Source organism: Trichoplusia ni, chromosome 5 (genome assembly GCF_003590095.1).
Source record: "Trichoplusia ni isolate ovarian cell line Hi5 chromosome 5, tn1, whole genome shotgun sequence".
NCBI classification, from domain to species: Eukaryota; Metazoa; Arthropoda; class Insecta; order Lepidoptera; family Noctuidae; genus Trichoplusia; species Trichoplusia ni.
The window spans coordinates 12280883-12300000 of NC_039482.1; the positions used below are offsets into that span (position 1 = coordinate 12280883).

The 19118-nt window shown below is 37.6% G+C and overlaps 1 protein-coding gene and 1 non-coding gene across 2 annotated transcripts; both read left to right on the top strand.

The window, feature by feature from the left end:
* The first annotated feature begins 3223 nt into the window (after positions 1–3223).
* Positions 3224–3342, top strand: LOC113494635. The gene has a single exon (XR_003400665.1). It is a non-coding gene; the product is annotated as a 5S ribosomal RNA (ribosomal RNA).
* An 11817-nt stretch (positions 3343–15159) lies between these two features.
* Positions 15160–18790, top strand: LOC113493981. The gene is made up of 2 exons (XM_026872058.1): positions 15160–16680; positions 18515–18790. The coding sequence occupies exons 1-2, from the start codon at positions 15160–15162 to the stop codon at positions 18788–18790; spliced, it is 1797 nt and encodes a 598-aa protein (XP_026727859.1).
* The last annotated feature ends 328 nt before the right edge of the window (positions 18791–19118 follow it).

The window sequence follows — 19118 nt, forward strand, 5'->3', positions numbered from 1 at the left end:
CAGGTAGTAACATTTTAATCACCATTAATTATGAATAACCACGTCTATTAACTTTAGTGCTACCTGCCTTAATTGCATTTAGTAAGAATCTAGCTACTAAGTGAATATTAAGTTTCATTAGGTACTGATTTTAACGTGTATTTCTGAATTTATTACGTAAAATCAGCAACAAAAGCTATTGAACGAATTTAAAAAAAGGCATAAGTTTTTGAAGACCATTTCAGCACTTAGAAGTTTAGACCTTGCGTCGCGGGGCACAAGACACTCCGATTCAGTACAAGCAACCGTGTCTCACAAAAACGCTTCTCTTACGCGGATTTGAACCCGTGGCATATCTCGCACAATGGGTTCTGGGGGACATACCACCCGGGTATTTGGTGGTTCAAGCGGTTTTGGTGAGAACAATAAGTACCTACTTAACTACAGGAAATTTATTGAAAACAATAATATTGTAGAGGTCGCTGAACACATCGCATTTCGGAAATCTTTGATTATCTATCCTTATCTAGAAGTCTTTTATGTACCTAAGAAACTGTGAGGAAACTGGGCTTTCAAATATTGGAATCTGAAATCGCCACTCCGCTGTGTATCTACAGAAAATATTAACTATATTCGTTCAAGTTAGAAAGTAAACTAGCATGACATTGAAAAAGTCCACATTGCTCCGGTATGCACAGATCACCTTGTGCTCTGGAATGTGACCCGTTAAACTCTACGGAACGGCTTTGGAAGTCATAATAAGACTTTTTAGGTATCTCAAATTAAGAAAAACGTAATCAGGTTAGTAGTTTAACGTAATACATGGAGCTTTTTTATATATTGTATTGCTTATATTTCTATCACAATGTATCTTTTAGTTCTTAATCCATGTTTTCAGAATTGTAAAGGGGTTGGCCCAAGCTTTTCCAATAAAGCATTGTCATATGCATCTTTCGAATTACAACCCTCTACCATATTTCTCTCTCGCTCTAATGACAAACAAATGCCGCCATTTTCCGTGCATACCTACTCAAAACTGTGGTAAAAAGGCTTTAACTTCCCATACATATTTCTGTTATTATACCTACTTAAACCCATCGTTTAAATTAAACAATCTGTTGTAAGCTTACATAACGAATCACACGTGAGATAATAATTATTCATTGTAACCCTACAGTCTACCAAATATCATGGTAAAGAAGTATCACTAAAATGAACTTTGACACTTGGACTTAAAGACCAATTTCATTGTTAAGACTTACTAGTTTTTGGACGACTGTACTAATAATGTATACATTATGTAACATAATATAAATAGACATATTCGTGTCATTATAACTGTCTTCAGGTGTGAGTAATTTGTTAATTGATTTAATGTTCGCTAATTTTCAATAATAGACGTCTACCGGTATTAATAAACGTTTGAATTAAGTTTTATAGTTAGCTAATTAATGACAATTATGGCTTTTAACTTTAATAGAGAATAATGCGGAAGCTGTTTTATCTAAGGAAAAAAAACTTTCTTTCCTTCCTGTAAATAGGAGTCAAGATTTTTCCTGTTAGGTATTAGTAATAAGTAGATAGATTTGTCAGACGCTTCTCCATTTAACCCGAAGGTTGTCTGGTAGACAATGCCTTGCGGCATTAAGTCCACCTTATATACCACAATCATACACGAAAGTTTAAATAAATAAATAAATAAATTACAACAAAAAATATCGGATACGTATCCTCTTTGCCTTTGGTCATTATACCCAAGTTAAATATAATGAATTAACGAATTAAAAGAAACAAATAAAACACATCTGCTCAGAATCCAATTGTTTTATACTTTAACAATGTAAATCTGCCTTCTGAAATCCACAAAATTGAAATAATACTCTTTTTGATTTAATACAGATTGTAACATGGTAATAATAATATATCTACAGCATCACTGATAACGAAACCTAGATAGCTACATTTATAACTTAAGAAACAAGAAACTATTTTATTTCATCTTATAATGTCAGAATCAATGACAAATGTACAAGGAAGTCACGATAACATTCAACTTATAATAAAAAGTAAAATAATAGTGATCATTACGACGGTAATTAGACCACGTCTGAGTGCCTATTCTGTGAAGTTTAAACAATTCTAGTTCCGTTTTGAAACAAGTCTGTTGCTATCTCGTTGTGGAGCGAACTTATTTAGCAGTGTCTTATTTTCATTTAGTGAATATGTCATTGTAAAGAAACGCCATGTCATAATTGTTTTCGATAAGTCACGTTTTGTAAAACGTAGGCTTAGACTTTACGGTTGCTTTAATTTGATAATAACATTTTTTATCAATAATTTCATATAAACGACTTCAAATCGAAACTACTGTGCGTTGATGAATTTTTATGGGACCAAATTACAGCAATTTGAATAAAGAATAAACAAGGCGGTTCACCCAGTCCGAACTTCCGACTTCTGAGATAATAAAACGAAAAGAAACAGACGAATTGATAACCACCTCTTTTTAGAAGTCGGTTAATTATTAAAATGATAAACCTCAGTTCGTATCTCAATGGAACTACGATTGCTATAAAACTTCATAATACTCCTCTGTTAAAACAATTACATCGAGAGCGGAACACGAGTAATCGCAGCCGGCAAGTAACCAAGAAATAAGGTTTAATTCCGTTCTTAGAAAGGGTTTGCTCCATTTAGAGCGGCGATAATAGAGCGATAAGAGTTTTTGATTAACTGTACTGTATTGTGATGACTTAGGTGTAGTACTGAAGCCCTTTGAAAATGAGGGAACATAATATTTTTTCCCTTTAGTATAATAGTAAAATCGTCGACGTCAAAAGCAAATGTGACATTTCGTTTCGATGAATCACGTGACTTAGAATGGAGAAGTACATACATTTCAGGCTTATTAATTGACATTTACGATTGCAGAAATGATGAAAGCTAAAGGGACTGGTAGTATCTAAGTACTTTCTGAGAAAATTCGGTATTTGTAAAATCTCATGGAAAAAAGCACATCCCTTTTCGACAGAAAAGACCGACTTTGAATCGTCCCTTCCGTAAGTTGGATAAATAAATAATTAAAATTAATAATTAATAAAAGCAGTTTTGTGATCAGCAGTGATGAAATTCTAAATGCAGTGTGTTATAATAATTATTAAGATTTCTATTTTCTTACCTATTACATATGATGTTATTTTAAATTTCTATCTTACTACTGATTGTTAATTTTAACTATACTATCGCCAACGTCCATACCACGTTGAATACACCGGTTCTCGTCCGATCACCGAAGTTAAGCATCATCGGGCGCGGTTAGTACTTGGATGGGTGACCGCCTGGGAATACCGCGTGTCGTTGGCTTTTTGCTTCTTAAGTAATTAAGTAAGGAAATGCAATTAATTTTATCGCATTAATTATTTAATAAAGACTTTGATTATGGCAAAAAAGTACACTTGTTCCTTAGCTCAAGGGCTCTAAGAAAAGTAACAAAAGAGTATCAACTCCAAAGGCCCTGGACCTTCTAAGATCTGGATATGTATGTATAACCATCAATTAAGACTACCTTTCTCCATCAGATTTCCAAAGACATTCGTACTTTACTAGGGAGAAAATTGTACAGTCAGCACCAGAAGTTGTTTAACACAATCCGTTTTACAAAGTGTCTCAGTGACATGACGACTGATGTCTGGTAAGTTTAAACCATACCAGGTGTTAAGCCTATGTTTTAAAAACATAGGCGTCACATATATGTATAAACCACACTAAGACCGAATAAAAGCATTTGTGAATCGCACGAACCCTTGTACTAGGACTGCGACACGTTGCGCACAATGGGTTTGGCGTGGTGATCTCGAACACTGGGATACCTGTACAGTCCACACCTATTTTGAAAATAAATTACATCATTCCTTTTAGTTGTCATTTTTCGAGCTTACCGAAGTCGACATTTTCTGCCGGACTAAACTTGGAAGCCTACCTTATCACAAAACAGCAACTCATTTTATTTAATTATAAACAGTTCATTTAAAAACGTATTTACCGACTTTTCTAGCGGAGCGTACCATAGTTGCTAGTTACTCGTTACTCTTATTTTAAGATATCTATCAGTAGAATGGTGCGGTACCGTTCAAATCGGGCCTGATTGACCGAAGACTATTATTTATAAACATTAGTATCGTAGCAGAAAGTTGATCGATCGATACTACTGATATTGTGAGGTTGAAAGTAAATTGTAGTAGATATTGTGTAGTAGATATATACAGGGTGTCCGGAGCAGTAGTGACGGCTGGCTGCCCAGTGAGGACACTTAGAGGTAGCCGAAACATCCTCATGTATATGCGATTTTTATTAGTTTTCGGGCTATAGAGCAACCTGACTTTTAATATTACTATCATCATAATATGACAATTATGAATTGTTGGTGTGTAGTGAATGTTAAGATAAAAAGTATGTATGATGGGGCAATATTTAAAAAAAGTCAATGATTTTGTAACTAACTTATTTTAAACTAATCAAAAGAATCAATTTATTTTTAAGAGAAACAAGACAAAAAAGGCCTGTTTAAATACCACAGCATCACAAAATCATAAGTTTGCAGGTTCCTCATGCTGCTTTTAACAATTTTTATATTTCTACCATAATGGCAGACAATTTGACACTATTGAGGTATTTTAACACTATTACTATTATCCTAGACATTTTTGACAGCTCAATTAAGGTAAATGGCAAAATTCACCATTCCGATTCCGACAACTGATCCATTTACTTTATGACTTGTTCAATCAGTATATAATCGACTTGTTGTGCAGTTGGGTACCAGGACAGTTGTCTTGGTGTTTGTTTTATCTCATACGTGGCTTGGTCAACAGTTAATCGATGCGTCATCCGCCGAGTGACATCACGATGTTCACGACCATGCCACAGTAAGATCAAAAATAAAAACAGTGTTCCAATAGTGACTGCACATCTCTAGATCAAGCTCTCCCAAGCTAGTCAAACTAATAAAATAACTAAATTCCAAAACGATATTTAGACTTGATTTTTTTAATCCTTTTCTTTTCTTTATAGAGTTTTTAACAACAGCGTAAGTGGAAAAACAAATCGCGCAGCTAATAGCCTTAGTCATCTGCGTTTAATTAGTTTTTCCAGCTCGCGGCCTCGCATGCTTGGATGTCGATTATAGCCGAAAATCATAACCCTTCTTAACGAAGACGCATAAAAGCTTATGTGTTAAACTAAGGTTTCAGCAATCTCCCTACAAGATTCATGGACTTAGTCGAGCCGTTTGGTCATGTAGTGGTAACAAACATACTTTCGCATCTTTAATATTAATGTGATCTTTCCTCTGTAAGAATCTCCTGAAGTCTCGCCAAAGAGTCCGGTGTAACTTCAGACTTTTGCAAAGACTTTATAAAATAAAAACCTTCGTATTATGACATTGTTATATCAACCTCTTTTGAATTGACCTACTGCGTATCCACTACATGTCATGCACTTCGGTTAATCGTGAGCAAGATTGCTTCTTATTTTTTCTTCTTTTATCAACGCCGGATTAATGAAACTTACCTTTATGCCGCACACAATACGGATCAAAGTTCCTTGTGCTGTAACACTTGACATTTACATATGTAACATTATGAATACATGTTGATAGCGTGTGAGAGTGATCCGAGTCTAAACGAAGAGATTGTTTATGCAAATGTCATTGTCCGTAATTATAACAATTAGAAAAGATGAGTTGTAATTACAGTATACGGAGTACTTGTTAATCATTTATAATTTAATCTTCCCGTGGCATGTAGGAGTATTGTACAAGTTGTAAAGATAAATCGTATTGACATTTATGGGGATCAAAATTAGGTTTTGTCCTACGCTCAGTCTACCCAATATGCACACAAAATTTCATGAGCATCGGCATCGGTCGAGCGGTTTCGGAGGAGTTTAACAACAAACACCGCGACACGAAACTGTTACACATTAGAAGATATACTTGACTTACATCTACTGTAGTTTAGTTCACTTATTTAGTTAAAATCGGTAGAACTAAGGTATTTATAAACACATTTTCAGTCTGCTTTAATTCAGATGCTGGCAACCTCAACTTAAACTAATTGATCATAATACTAAAAGTACCTCCATTTAATTCAAACGAAAACACTGCAAGCCGCAACACAACTTATAATAAGGACAGAACACCGCCTTTGATCTATCAATCAGTGATTAGCTGTGCGCGTGCGCATCGTACGTGAGTGTCTCTTTGATATGCATCTGTATAATATAATTATGTTACGAATGTTTTGAGAGCGATGCCTTATATAGATTTGTCGAAGTAAGTTATGATGACTGGTAGATGATAGTTTATGAAAGCAAGTGTTTGGCGTTGTTGGGACTTTTGTTTGATGTGCCAGTTGTTTATACAACTGATTGAACCATATGTCTAAGGCCCATAAGGCAAAATTATGGCAAAATAACTGAGATTGTTCAACTATATCTAAATGATTCATTAAGTTAATAACTTAAAGCTTCACACAAAAAGGTGCGCAAGGTAAATTTAAATATGACGTTTTTGACATTTTTCCCGTCTATATGACGAAGACGAAATGATAGGTTACACAGTTATGCTTTACTTTGTGATATATATTTTCGCTTATTACATCCTATTTCCATTTTCAACGACATTGCAGTATCTTCGTCATTATTACAGAATGCTGCTCACTTGCAGACTCACTTTCCCTCTGAACACCTCTTAAAGAGGTTTTTATCCAAGAGAGACGTAGTTCAACGTCATGTATTAAGCAGTTATTTTTTCCCTTCAACCATTTCTACTATGCTATAGGTAGTAAAGGTGATTGCTAAAGATCCCCTTAACGCCTATAAAAACTAAAGATAATTTTCTGTTGCTATTTTTAGCCATATGTATCCATCTTCAGCAGCCATCAACACTGCCGGACAAATTCGTGACTCAAAATCTTAATACAAAAATTGTTTGAACGTCTTCATCCTGTATTTAAATTAAATCTTTAGTGATACGTGTTTGGTTCCATAAAACACGACACGTTTGAGACAAAAATCATTATAAACGACTCCTGCAAGAAGGAATTTAATCCTAATGTCGCTGGGGTTACGCAAACATTCAAGTCAGATGCACAAGATTACTAGAATCAAAGTAAGCGTTCGTGGATTACTCGAATGCTTGTCCTACGCGGGGATTGGCGTGGTGACCTCTATCAATCCGTGCAATCAGACTGTCTACCGGTTGCACTAAACTAGTCAGAAAGTTACCTCACAAACTTCCTATTAACCACTTCCTACAGATGAAAACAAAGTTATTGTTATAGATATATAGATTAGCACGCCTTGTAATATATTATGCACGTATATTTTGTAACAGTGTGACGTCATGCCTGTGTTAGATTCACCGCGGCCATCTTTGATAAGATAGCAATCGTGTTGAAACAACGGTGAGAGTGTTGCTATACGTGGATCGGAACGTTAGATAGTAGGGCTGGCATTACGTAGACTTGCGAGAGAATAGATTAAAAAATATTGACTAGAAACCTAGACTCATTGGACTTGCCTTTGTGTGATCCGAAATTCTTGTTCTGAGTGATATTTGTGATAGTAATTTGAATCCGCTACTCAAGAACTGAAAGGCAGGAGTTTTTTTTAATGGGTTTATTTTGTTGAAACGAAACATAGTTTGCTCTGTTCCTTTAATATACCCACACTATATCTAAGCCTATATATAGAGTGCAAGGAACAGACTTCTTTCCATATAGGTTGGATGGCTTGAGAATTGATCACCACGCAAGCTAATCATGCGAGTTGGCTATTTCAGATTCCAAGTTAAGTATCTAGATTTATATCTATTGTGATCTCCTCGAATAATCAAGAGAGTACATTCAGTTTGTTGTACATGCAATTTTGAAAGAGTCACATTGGTACAATTGCCTGCCCTTGGGTAGAACCTGCCCTTTGTACATACAAATCCACGCATATAACCGCATGGCAACCGCATGAAATAATTATAATTTATAAATTCTTAAAGTAAACAAATAATCTTAAAGATAACGAAACACATTTCCTCATTCAAGTGACAACCCTACGACATGGTTAACGGACTAGCGGATGTTTATAGCTGAATGCCTAATTATGGTTAAGAGCTCCCCGCGCCTGCGCCGTGGGTGTTGACAAACGCCATTTTGGTATCACTCTATTTTTACATTTTTCCATTGCATGAGTGTGCGAATGTGAATCTTGGTGACTGAAGATTTCACGGCCATCACACTATGCGGAAGAGAGATGGCACCCTATGCTGCGTAGTATGATGTCTCGCTTCTACAACAGCACTATGATACTTTCAGAGGTGGCGCCAGGCCCTCAGGAAACATGGGCATGTGAGTAATAGCAGCAAAGAGATAAAAAGGAAAGTTTGGGTTAGAAGAGTAGATTTGTGTTGAGTCATTTTGATTTGTCGGGAGTGCTCTAGCCGTCAACTTGTCTATTTGGTTCGCTAAGTAAAATGTACCTACAGAAAGATCATATTAAAATGCTTGACGAATGGTATGATATGTAAGTACATGTTATACTGTTTGTGTCGCATCTTAACATTCTCGATCACCAATGTACTCGATTTAACCTACCAGTATCTTTATCATACAACTTCTTTTGTGTCTTACTGATGCTTATTAGTTTTCCTTTTTGAATCCAAACTGTTTGATTACTCGCTTCACACCAATCCCTTAAGTAAACATCGATGCAATCTCCCAAAAATACTTTCTCTGGTCCAAAAATTGCTAAATTCTAATACACGTTCGAAAGTCACCAAGCAAAGTACTTGCGACAATCACAGTGTTACACACGTCGCTCACAACGTGAAACTATATTTACAAACACTTTTCTAACAAGTTCAAGAAGTACTGGATGCTAGCACGATGGCTGGCACGCCATCGACAACATAATAGCTACAGTTTCTACTCACCTTTCTCACGCTTGGCAACACTCATGAATCATACAGGCTTTGCATAACATTCTACTGTTGAGTGCTGTTAGCTGTATCAAATAGCATGGTGCCAAAGATTATGGTGTGTTTTGGATATCCCTAAAAAAAAGAATGAAGCGAGATGAAAGAAGATTGTTATTAAATATCAAGCGAACTAAAAAGAAGATTTTTGAAAACCACGTTTCTGGAAAAAAGCAGTTGAAGCTTAATATAAAAAAAACTTTTAAAATCATCTTTTAGATTGTGTTTTACTGACTCGACTTATAAAGGAGGTTTTTGCTTTGGAAAAAGATAAAGTACTTGCAAAAGACAATCCAAACGAGTCATACTACGTTGGTTTTTTACTTTTTTATATGTTTTCAAAATATTTCTGAGCCGTAATTATAAATTTCGCTTGTGAAGTATATCAATATCCTCAGCACTCATGATCCTGGTTTATTTTGAATTCTTTGTAGAGTTCAAAACCCGACTTTTCTCTCCATATGCAAAAAGGATCACAATAAACTGTCATGTTTTTCTTTCTAGTCTGCCAATGTTAACAAGTTGATTGTTTATGTCAACCGAGTGCAACGATCTCGTTGGATCGTGCGCGACACCATATCGTATCGAGTTGCCATTTTCATCGATTCCTCGTATCGATGCACGTGTTGAATCGATTACAACTGTTTCGCAGAAATTACGATATTGAATTAATATTAGCAAGTTATTGATTTGCCGACGAATTCTTGGTAGTGTAATTTAAGTTATTGTTGTTATAATTTATTTTCTTCTAATAAATAGGCAAGTTGTATTTTGTGACAGTTCTGACGCAATTTCAATGATTAAATTTACTTCAGCAACTTATGTTATCTTTAAAAATATTATCTTTCATGAAAGAAGATACTGTAACTAAGAGCGAAAGTGAAATACAATTACTTTTATTTTGTAGTCCCTTGACAACAAACTGAAATATTGTTTACTGAAGCAAATGTATGGATTTGTTAAATAAAAAACGTACAAAAAAGTCCATTCACAAAAACTCGTACGTCAAAAAAGGCGTTAATACTCGGCCGGAGTACCAGGCGCTCAGACAATGGGCAGCGGTCGCCGGCTCTTCCTGCGACTGTTCGACGCAGGAACAATGCCCATTGTACAGCATGTTACCATTTCACCGGTAATTACGAGCTACTGCTCTCGCATACACGCCACGCGCATGTGCGTTCTCTATTGTATACGTATAGTAGTGACCTCTGATAATACTTGTTATCGTAAGAGAAACTATTTTTGTTGTTGATGTAATATTTATGCGAGCTATTAATATTTCCAGAACTTTTTTTGTACCTGGATTTTCTGAATGGTTTACTACGGTCCCGGTGAGTAAACAAAGAGCTGAAGAAAAATATGGATGGATTGTCAGTAAAAGTCTGATATTCCCTTCGGCTCAAGCCCAAGCATAAGACGTCATTGGATGATTTGATACTGAAGATTTTAAGGTTTTTACCACACTCAAATAAATTGCTATGGATACTTGTACGGAGTTTCGTCGTGTAACTATTTTATTGAACAAAGTTTTTTTTTTAAAAGGTAAGCTATTATTTTGAATACCAACAATTTCACTAACTTGCAGCGATCCCAATTATCTCGTTTTTGTTTTTAATTTCTTTCTCCACAATCTCGTTGTATAAAAATTATGTAAAACAATAATTGTTTTACCTAAAAGTTGCGGTGTAGGTACTAGGTAATCATACAATTATAGGTAGCATACGTCACCACAATGCATACGTTGACATGAGGCCTTTCACACGCTAATTGCTATGCTTAACTACTGCATTGTACTGCGCTCCTAGTCATTGTCAAAAGAAAGTTTACCTTCGTTTCTTTTTAGGGTTCTGTCACCGAAAGGGAAAATAGAACTCTGTAACTGAGGCCAGTAGAATTGGACCCCTTTATTACTGAGGCTCCGCTGTATGTCGATCCGTCTGTCACCAGGCTGTAACTCATGAATTATTATTATTATATCTAGGCATTTGTTATAATGACAAATGGTATTGCCGTTTTAAATAAAAAACAATAAAAATGAAAATGAAGTTTAGAAAATGCTGTACGGCTAAAAAAAATTATTGATGACCACTTTCTTTAAAAAAAATGTTGTTTCTTGTTTCCAACCGCCTATTTGTACGGAATCCTTACCATCCCGAGTTCGACTCGTACTTACCCATTCTTTTTATTTTACTTTTGATAAACATATTTGTATTTCGTGACATTTCTTGCTTTCTTAAGAGATAAGAATTTGACCTTAATTATTGTTGAACCTTCATTGCGACATTAAGTTTCTCTACTAAGAAAATATAATTATTTATAAGTTGGTATGTATTAAAAGGTCGTTCACACTTTCTTCTCACGGAGTGTGTGCCATCTTTGATACCGCTTTATAAGCACAACGTATGTAGTACGGCGATGTTATTACCATAAATACATTTTAAGTACTTATGTAATTTCTTCTGTAGCTATGATGAGTGAACAATTTCACTTGCAAGTTCCGTAAAAAACTACAAACCTTGTGTATTTACGCTACGCTAGTAAATACATAACATCAGCCTGTATAGCTTCCTGTAGATACCATTTGTAATATTAAACCGGCCTATATGCGTACCGTTCGTCCCTATAGATACCTTTTGTAATATGATACCTGCCTTTATAAGTCCCACTGCTGGGCACATGCCTCTCCTCGTATAGAGAAGGTATGACCATTGATCACCACGTTAGCTCACTGCAGTTTGGCGATTTCAGATACCTACCAATATTTGGTAACCATGTTTTCTCAAGATCACCTTCACCGTTTGTCAGTATTGTCTTAGAATGATAAAGAAAGTACCTACTTAAGTATAATTTTGAAAAAGTCACATTAGTACTTTGCCTGCGTTGGGATCGAAACTGCAACCTGTGCATACAAATCCATGCAAATTACTTCCATCACGTTAATCTATCTTTGAAAAATGAGGTTTAAAGAAGTCACAATTAGGAGTCTAACGTGTTTTACATGTTCACGTGAGACAAACTTGTTTCACGCATAAACGTATTTTGGTAAAAAAATGCTTTTTCATTATGCTTGGCTATGTGCGCCCAGAATATCTGATAAGGTTGTCACATCATCTTTTCCGGACGACTTATATAATATTCATTAGTCACATACTAATCAATTAAATAAAAAGTGATACCTCCGTATCACCATGTCTGAACCGGCTGCAACATTGTGAGAATAAACTATTTAATATTAGTTTACATATATACCTAAGCTGAGAGAGCTAACTTTCGTAAAAGCTCCGCTTAATTCGCTTCTTATAAGCAATAGTAAATTATGATGACATTTATCACTTTCTCCAAGTTATTTTAGACTATGAGCAAATAATCGAGATTAAGTCTGGTTTTCACACTCTAAAAACACCAACCTGTTATGATCATGCATTTTAGAGATTAACTAAATGAATTCATTTATTCCGTATCATCACTTTTACATGTCTTTTTTTTAAGCTCGTTCGAGTTGACTTTCTCTATGTGACTAATCTGAAAAAAAAAATCTAAACTAAATCAGAATCGCTGTTTCTTTTGAACTCCAGAATATTGTTCAAATACGAGTAAAAGTGCCAAAACTAATGCATCGTACTTGTTAATCTATACCTTACTAGCTGTTGCCCGCGACTTTGTCTGCGTGATTCTCAAGATGTGAAAAACTATGAAGTTTAATAATAACGATCATAGTAAAAATGTAATGCAATATTGAAAATGAAACACTTTTTTTTATATTTTAAGCTTGCTTTTTTATTTCTAAATTATAATGAATCTTGAGCGGCCCAAAAACTATCAAAGCATTATGCTGAGCATCGGCCGTTTTGTGTTATTATGACGCATATTTTCCCCCTTCTATTTTCTATTTTAATTTATTTGTTTTTGTGTGTATGCGTCACTTTTTTAGCACAAATAAATATATTTTCTTTCTTTCTTTCAAAAAAATGCTTGAATCAAACACATTTCATCGTTTACGATACTATCCTGGTGTCAAATATTTCACAGCTGTTTTAATGACTTTTTCTTATTTAATTCCTAAAAGAGGGGTTTATACCTTTGACATATCTGCCTGCCTGTCTGTCTGTGACATCATAGCTTCCGAACGAATTGAACTATTTTAATTTAAACGTGATTATGTGCGAGTTTTCGTTTAGAAATATTTGACAAATCGAGCCGTTTAAAAATGGGGGAGGGGGGGGGGTGCAAGTAGGAAAAAATAACAGAAGGTATAACTCAGTCTTAGCACTTCTGCTAAAAATGTTTTACTTTCGAAATTTTCCAGGGTTATGATTTTCGAGCACGTCTGTTCTTGGGACGGCCTACACCTGAAATTGCTAGACGGATTATGACAGTGATTATGAGGTAACATAAAATTATTATTGTACTGTAACCAAAGAGGTAAACCAGAACCCTATTACTGAGGCCCCTGTGTCCGTTCGTCTGTCTGTCACCTGGCTGTTTCTCAATAACAGTGATAGCCAGACAGTTGTTATTTTCACACACGATGTTTTCTGACGATATAAAGAAGATGTCAAATTATTTTTGTGGACGGAGCTGGTAAAGTGAGAGTCGGCCTCGGTAACTGTGGATTTTACATAGTGTCATAAGATAAAAGATTTTGCAAAATTGCACCCAGATAAACGGTTTCCTGAAACATGTTTAATTGTCCTCTTAATATTAAAACTGATCTTCCTCACAAACATTTGGAATATTTCCAAAATAAAAAAGTTGGTAAACGTGTTATCTTGCCCCCTGGTGTTTTGATTATGATTTGCCTTTAAATTGCTGATAAATAAATAGCGTGATAATAAAAAAATATCAGTCACCCCTTTTTTTTAAATTGACAATGACAGAAATCTAAAGTATAGGATATGTGTAATTTGTGATGTTACGACAAAGCAAAATATGAACATAACAGTGACTTCATGTGCATGAGTTCTATTTACTATACCAATTTACAAAGAAAAATTACGTATTTTATTCGTTAACATACCTGTCGATCATTGAAGTAAAATACCTACCGTCATCCCTACTGCATAAATGGAACTTAAATAAAGACTACATCGATACCGACAGCCAAAATGAATTTTCTAGACATTGTATGACGGATTTAAGTGCTGATAGCTACACGTTATTATCAGCCTTACTGGGGAAATTTCCAAAAATATGTTCCTAATCCTCGTCGGCTTAGGGATCTCAGAGACTTATTCAGCCTCGTTCCTTCCCCTGTTTTTACCAGGCTACGAAAGAAGAAAATTTTAAATAAGTAGAGAATACAATAAATTGTTAAAGGAATTTTTGGAAGGACCACGTGTGCGGTCTCTATAATGGCGGATGTAGACCGATCAAATCGTTAAAATATTGAAAAATCCCAGGTATCAGTAGACATTATTCTATCAATAGATACATAATGTATATTCATTGATAGCTTTGGTCTTATAGATCTTTCACATTGCATACCTATTATGCAGTTCTTATGCAAGCTTTCTGGGCTTTTTTATCCGAAATACTTTTGGCCTATGTAATGTTGCAAATTTAAGAAAAAAAAATGTTGCTTGTTGTTACTGATGAACCAAGGTAATAATTAACTGTATTTTTATAATAACTATCGTGAGACTGATTCATTATTAAATGATGTAACGGTTTACTCACGCGTATTTATCGGGGTAGCCCGACTAGTTTCGGACCCAACCGGAGTCCTTAATCATGAGCAGACGCGGCGGGATCGCGAGTCGAACTGACGTCAGCGGCCGCGCATCTCGCTGCGTAGCGTCGCGCCCGCGCCGTGAGCGGCGGTGGGGCCGGCGACGCCGGTGGCGCGGGTGGGGGGTCTGCTGTCGTCATTGGCATCGTCCGTGCTCCCGTACTGGCTGAGTCAGTGCATACTATGCTGACCGCGTCGCTTTCCAGGCTTGGCTTCGTATGACATAACGCAGCATTCAATGCTGAGAAACAAACGTAAGAGACTCGAGTGTGGTTTAAGGTTTTTAGTGCAGTGCCGTGATAATGATGTTGTGCCCAAGTTCGCCCAGATAAAACCAATACAGTGCATTCGGGATTACGAAGAGTTTTTTAGCGTCGCGAGTAGAAAGCTATTGTGCCGTGCGATATCAGACTACCGTCGTAGATATATGTGCGTGAGTCAGTGCGTGTATGAATTACATCTACAGTTATCGCGGTTCTTAGATAATGATATGTGGACAGTGCTGGACGCCATGACACACAGCCGGGCTGAGAACATAGGTACGCAGACAACAAAACGGCAAGAACACAAATTGACGAACCTAATTAAACACATCTACCCGCATAAGTCGCTCAAGGTCGCGACAAAAAGTACTGAAGCAGTGACGGTCGTCAATTTGTCATCCAAAGAATTGTCCGAGGACACTGTGTCTGTGTTATCCCGTGGACTCAACTTTGCACCAACACCGCGCAGAATACCCGTTGAGGATATTATTACAAATATTGAAAATACCATCTTCAGAAATAAAATACCTCACGGAGATGCTGATTGCCTGCGCCAGGATGTGTCTACGTTATTGCGTAAGTCTCCCCTGCCTAAGAGCAATATTACCCTCAAGGAGGTTAGTGCCCTGCGGGAGTTGCGCAATGATGAGTCATTGTTAGTGCTACCGGCCGACAAAGGTAACGCCACTGTAGTCGTCGACACCGAAGCGTACGAACACAAGATAACGCAAATGGTGGGCGACACAAGTGTTTATTGTAAAGTTAGTTACAACCCTACATCCCGAGTCACGACGAAGATAAACAAACTTCTCCACATCATCGGTGACAAGGAGCTGGTAGCACAACTACGTCCACTCAATCCGACACCACCCAAAATTTATGGTTTGCCAAAAATACACAAATCAAATTGGCCCCTACGACCTATAGTTAGCCAGATAGACGCACCGACCTATAAACTGTCGCGTCACCTGGCTACACTATTACAACCATACACGGGCCAAACGAGTAGCTACGTGAGAGACTCCCGTCATTTTGTTGAGTTGCTAGAGGGTATACAGCTGCAGGACACAGATATAATGGTTAGTTTTGACATTACGTCGCTGTTTACCAACGTACCAGTAGATGAGGTCATACGAATTATCACAACCCTTTTAGGCGGAACTACACTACCTACTGGCTACGTTGAGAGTATCACGTATTGTCTTAAAAGTGGATATTTCCTGTGGCGAGGGGACTTTTACCTCCAAATTGACGGAGTGGCTATGGGCTCACCACTGGCGCCCGTTGTGGCAAACATCTTCATGGAGTGGTTTGAGAAAAAAGCACTAGACTCTGCAAACGTGAAACAGCGATACTGGTGGCGATATGTAGATGATATCTTTGCTGTCGTCGCCCGGGACGCATTGAAGGACCTGACGTCACACCTAAATCGGGTGCACGCGAAGATAGAGGTCACCATAGAGGAGGAAAAAGAAGGAAAGTTACCGTTCCTGGACGTACTGGTCATCCGAGAGCCGAACGGACGGGTGACTCATACCGTATACCGGAAGCCAACGCACACAGACCGGTACCTACGAGCCGACTCCCATCACCACCCCTCACACCTATCTTCGGTGCCTCGTACGCTGCTGAACCGAGCACTCGCTCTCTGCGACCATGAATACGTCAATGCGGAACTGAGGCATGTACGTGACGTATTAGAGCGCAATGGATATCAGTGGCGTAAGTGTAGACGTCTCCTGGGATCTGCGGGCGAAGCTCGCAAGCGTCCGGCGGAGGCTGAGCGGACTCCTGCGTACTTACCATACGTGCAGGGTGTCACAGACAAGATAGGTCGCTTGTTACGCCGGAGATATAGCATCAAGACGATCTATCGGCCACCCGGACAACTGCGACAGATGATCCGCTCTCCCAAGGACAAGGATCCTTTAGGCTTCCCGGGAGTATACAAAATACCGTGCGACTGCGGCCTGAGCTACATTGGGGAAACCCGGCGTAATGTAGCAACCAGACTTGGCGAACATATACGCAGCATGAAGAACATGGACACCGACAAGTCGGCAGTGGCAGAACATGTGTGTAATGCGGGGACGGCACACTACATACGTTTCGACAAAGCCTCCGTACTAGCGAAGGAGAAATACTTCGTGCCGCGAAAAGTACGTGAGGCTATAGAAATCAGCCGTCACCCGAATTTCAATAGAGATCGTGGATGGACACTGCCACCAGCGTGGAAACCAGCATTGAATGCTGCGTTATGTCATACGAAGCCAAGCCTGGAAAGCGACGCGGTCAGCATAGTATGCACTGACTCAGCCAGTACGGGAGCACGGACGATGCCAATGACGACAGCAGACCCCCCACCCGCGCCACCGGCGTCGCCGGCCCCACCGCCGCTCACGGCGCGGGCGCGACGCTACGCAGCGAGATGCGCGGCCGCTGACGTCAGTTCGACTCGCGATCCCGCCGCGTCTGCTCATGATTAAGGACTCCGGTTGGGTCCGAAACTAGTCGGGCTACCCCGATAAATACGCGTGAGTAAACCGTTACATCATTTAATAATAATTAACTGTGTCGTTCAGTAATTTTTTTGTTATGCATAATTATAGATGAGATCAATGAGAACTACATGCAACTTTGGGTTGAGTGTCACTACGAATGTTTTGATCTTGAAGTAGCATCGCCAACATTACCGAGCTAAAAACATATACATATACAATTGAACTTGAGTAATTTTAGTACATCGATAAAAATAAAAATAAATATAATTTAAGTTCCTTTCTATTAAGAATGTACTGATTACGGTAACAATTGCATAAAAAAAACGTATTAGTTTATGTTTCTTTTATTTTACTTGTGAAATAGTCGCGGTAGGCCCATATCAGACTTGAAAGCGAATAAAATAACTAATTTTGTGAAAATGATTTATTTTCGAAAAATCCTATTATCGCTCTGTCAAAAGTATTAAGATAAATAGCGTGATGTTTTTTTGTGTAAATTGATGACCGTGCTGCCTACTACTCAATGGGGTGAAGATACACCTCATAATTGTATTACACGATGTTACGGGTGAGTCCAAAAATTGAAAAGTTTACTGCTCATGCCCCCTGCATAGTAGCGTTATGGTTTTTGTATATTTGTTGTATCATGTGAACGACAAGGTTCATGCAAAATTTGAACGAAATATATTTGGTAGTTTATGAGATAATTTGATATTCGTTTATAGATATAAAAGGCTCCTGCTCACCCCCTGTAACGAAAAGCGGGGTAATAAGTAAAAAGTATGTTGACCGGACCTCTTGTTGATATTCTCTGAAAATTTGAATCAAATCTATCCAGTACTTCCCGAGATCTTTCCGGACATACATACAGACAAACAGACAAACAGACAAACAGACAAAAATTCTAAAAATCATATTTTCGGCATCGGAATCGTTCGTAGACCACGCTGCAATTATTCTTTTTTAAAAATATTCAATGTACAGTTTTCACTTTTCTACAATTTTATTATATGTATAGATTTTGGGGGACTCGGAGCAAGAATTCGTGGATAAAAATGTTTGTTACAAGCAGAGATCCAACCGCGACCTTTACCAGTCGTCTATCCGTGCCTTACCAATATTTCACAGGAAATATTATACCATTGCATTCCCAATGAGGTTCGTAAGCCCTTACTTCGTAGTCAGCAATTGCGTCACAACCAGGAAGCGATCGCAACTCGGTCGCCGTCAATCGCACGTTACGAATGGTTGTCGCGGGTCATTGGGCATTCACAATGAATGGGCTAAAAGCTAGCATGGGCTCACTAGGTTAGCTTAGTAGGACGATCGTTGAAATGAGTTTGTATGGTTTGAAAGTAGTCCCTTTGATCAGAAATTGTTGTTAAAGTTTTCGTGCTCAGATGCTACGAGATCGACCTACATTTACAATAATAAGTTTGTGCGGTAGTATATTATTCTTTCTCGTCAAAACTACTGACGGTGCAAAGACGGTGGCCAACATTTCATGTTAAAGAAACGCCAAGGATTAACAATATCATTGAATTCATCCAAAGTGATATTGTGAGTCAATGTGATTTTCCAAACACATTTGCATAATAAATATGCAAACAGTAATCCATTTA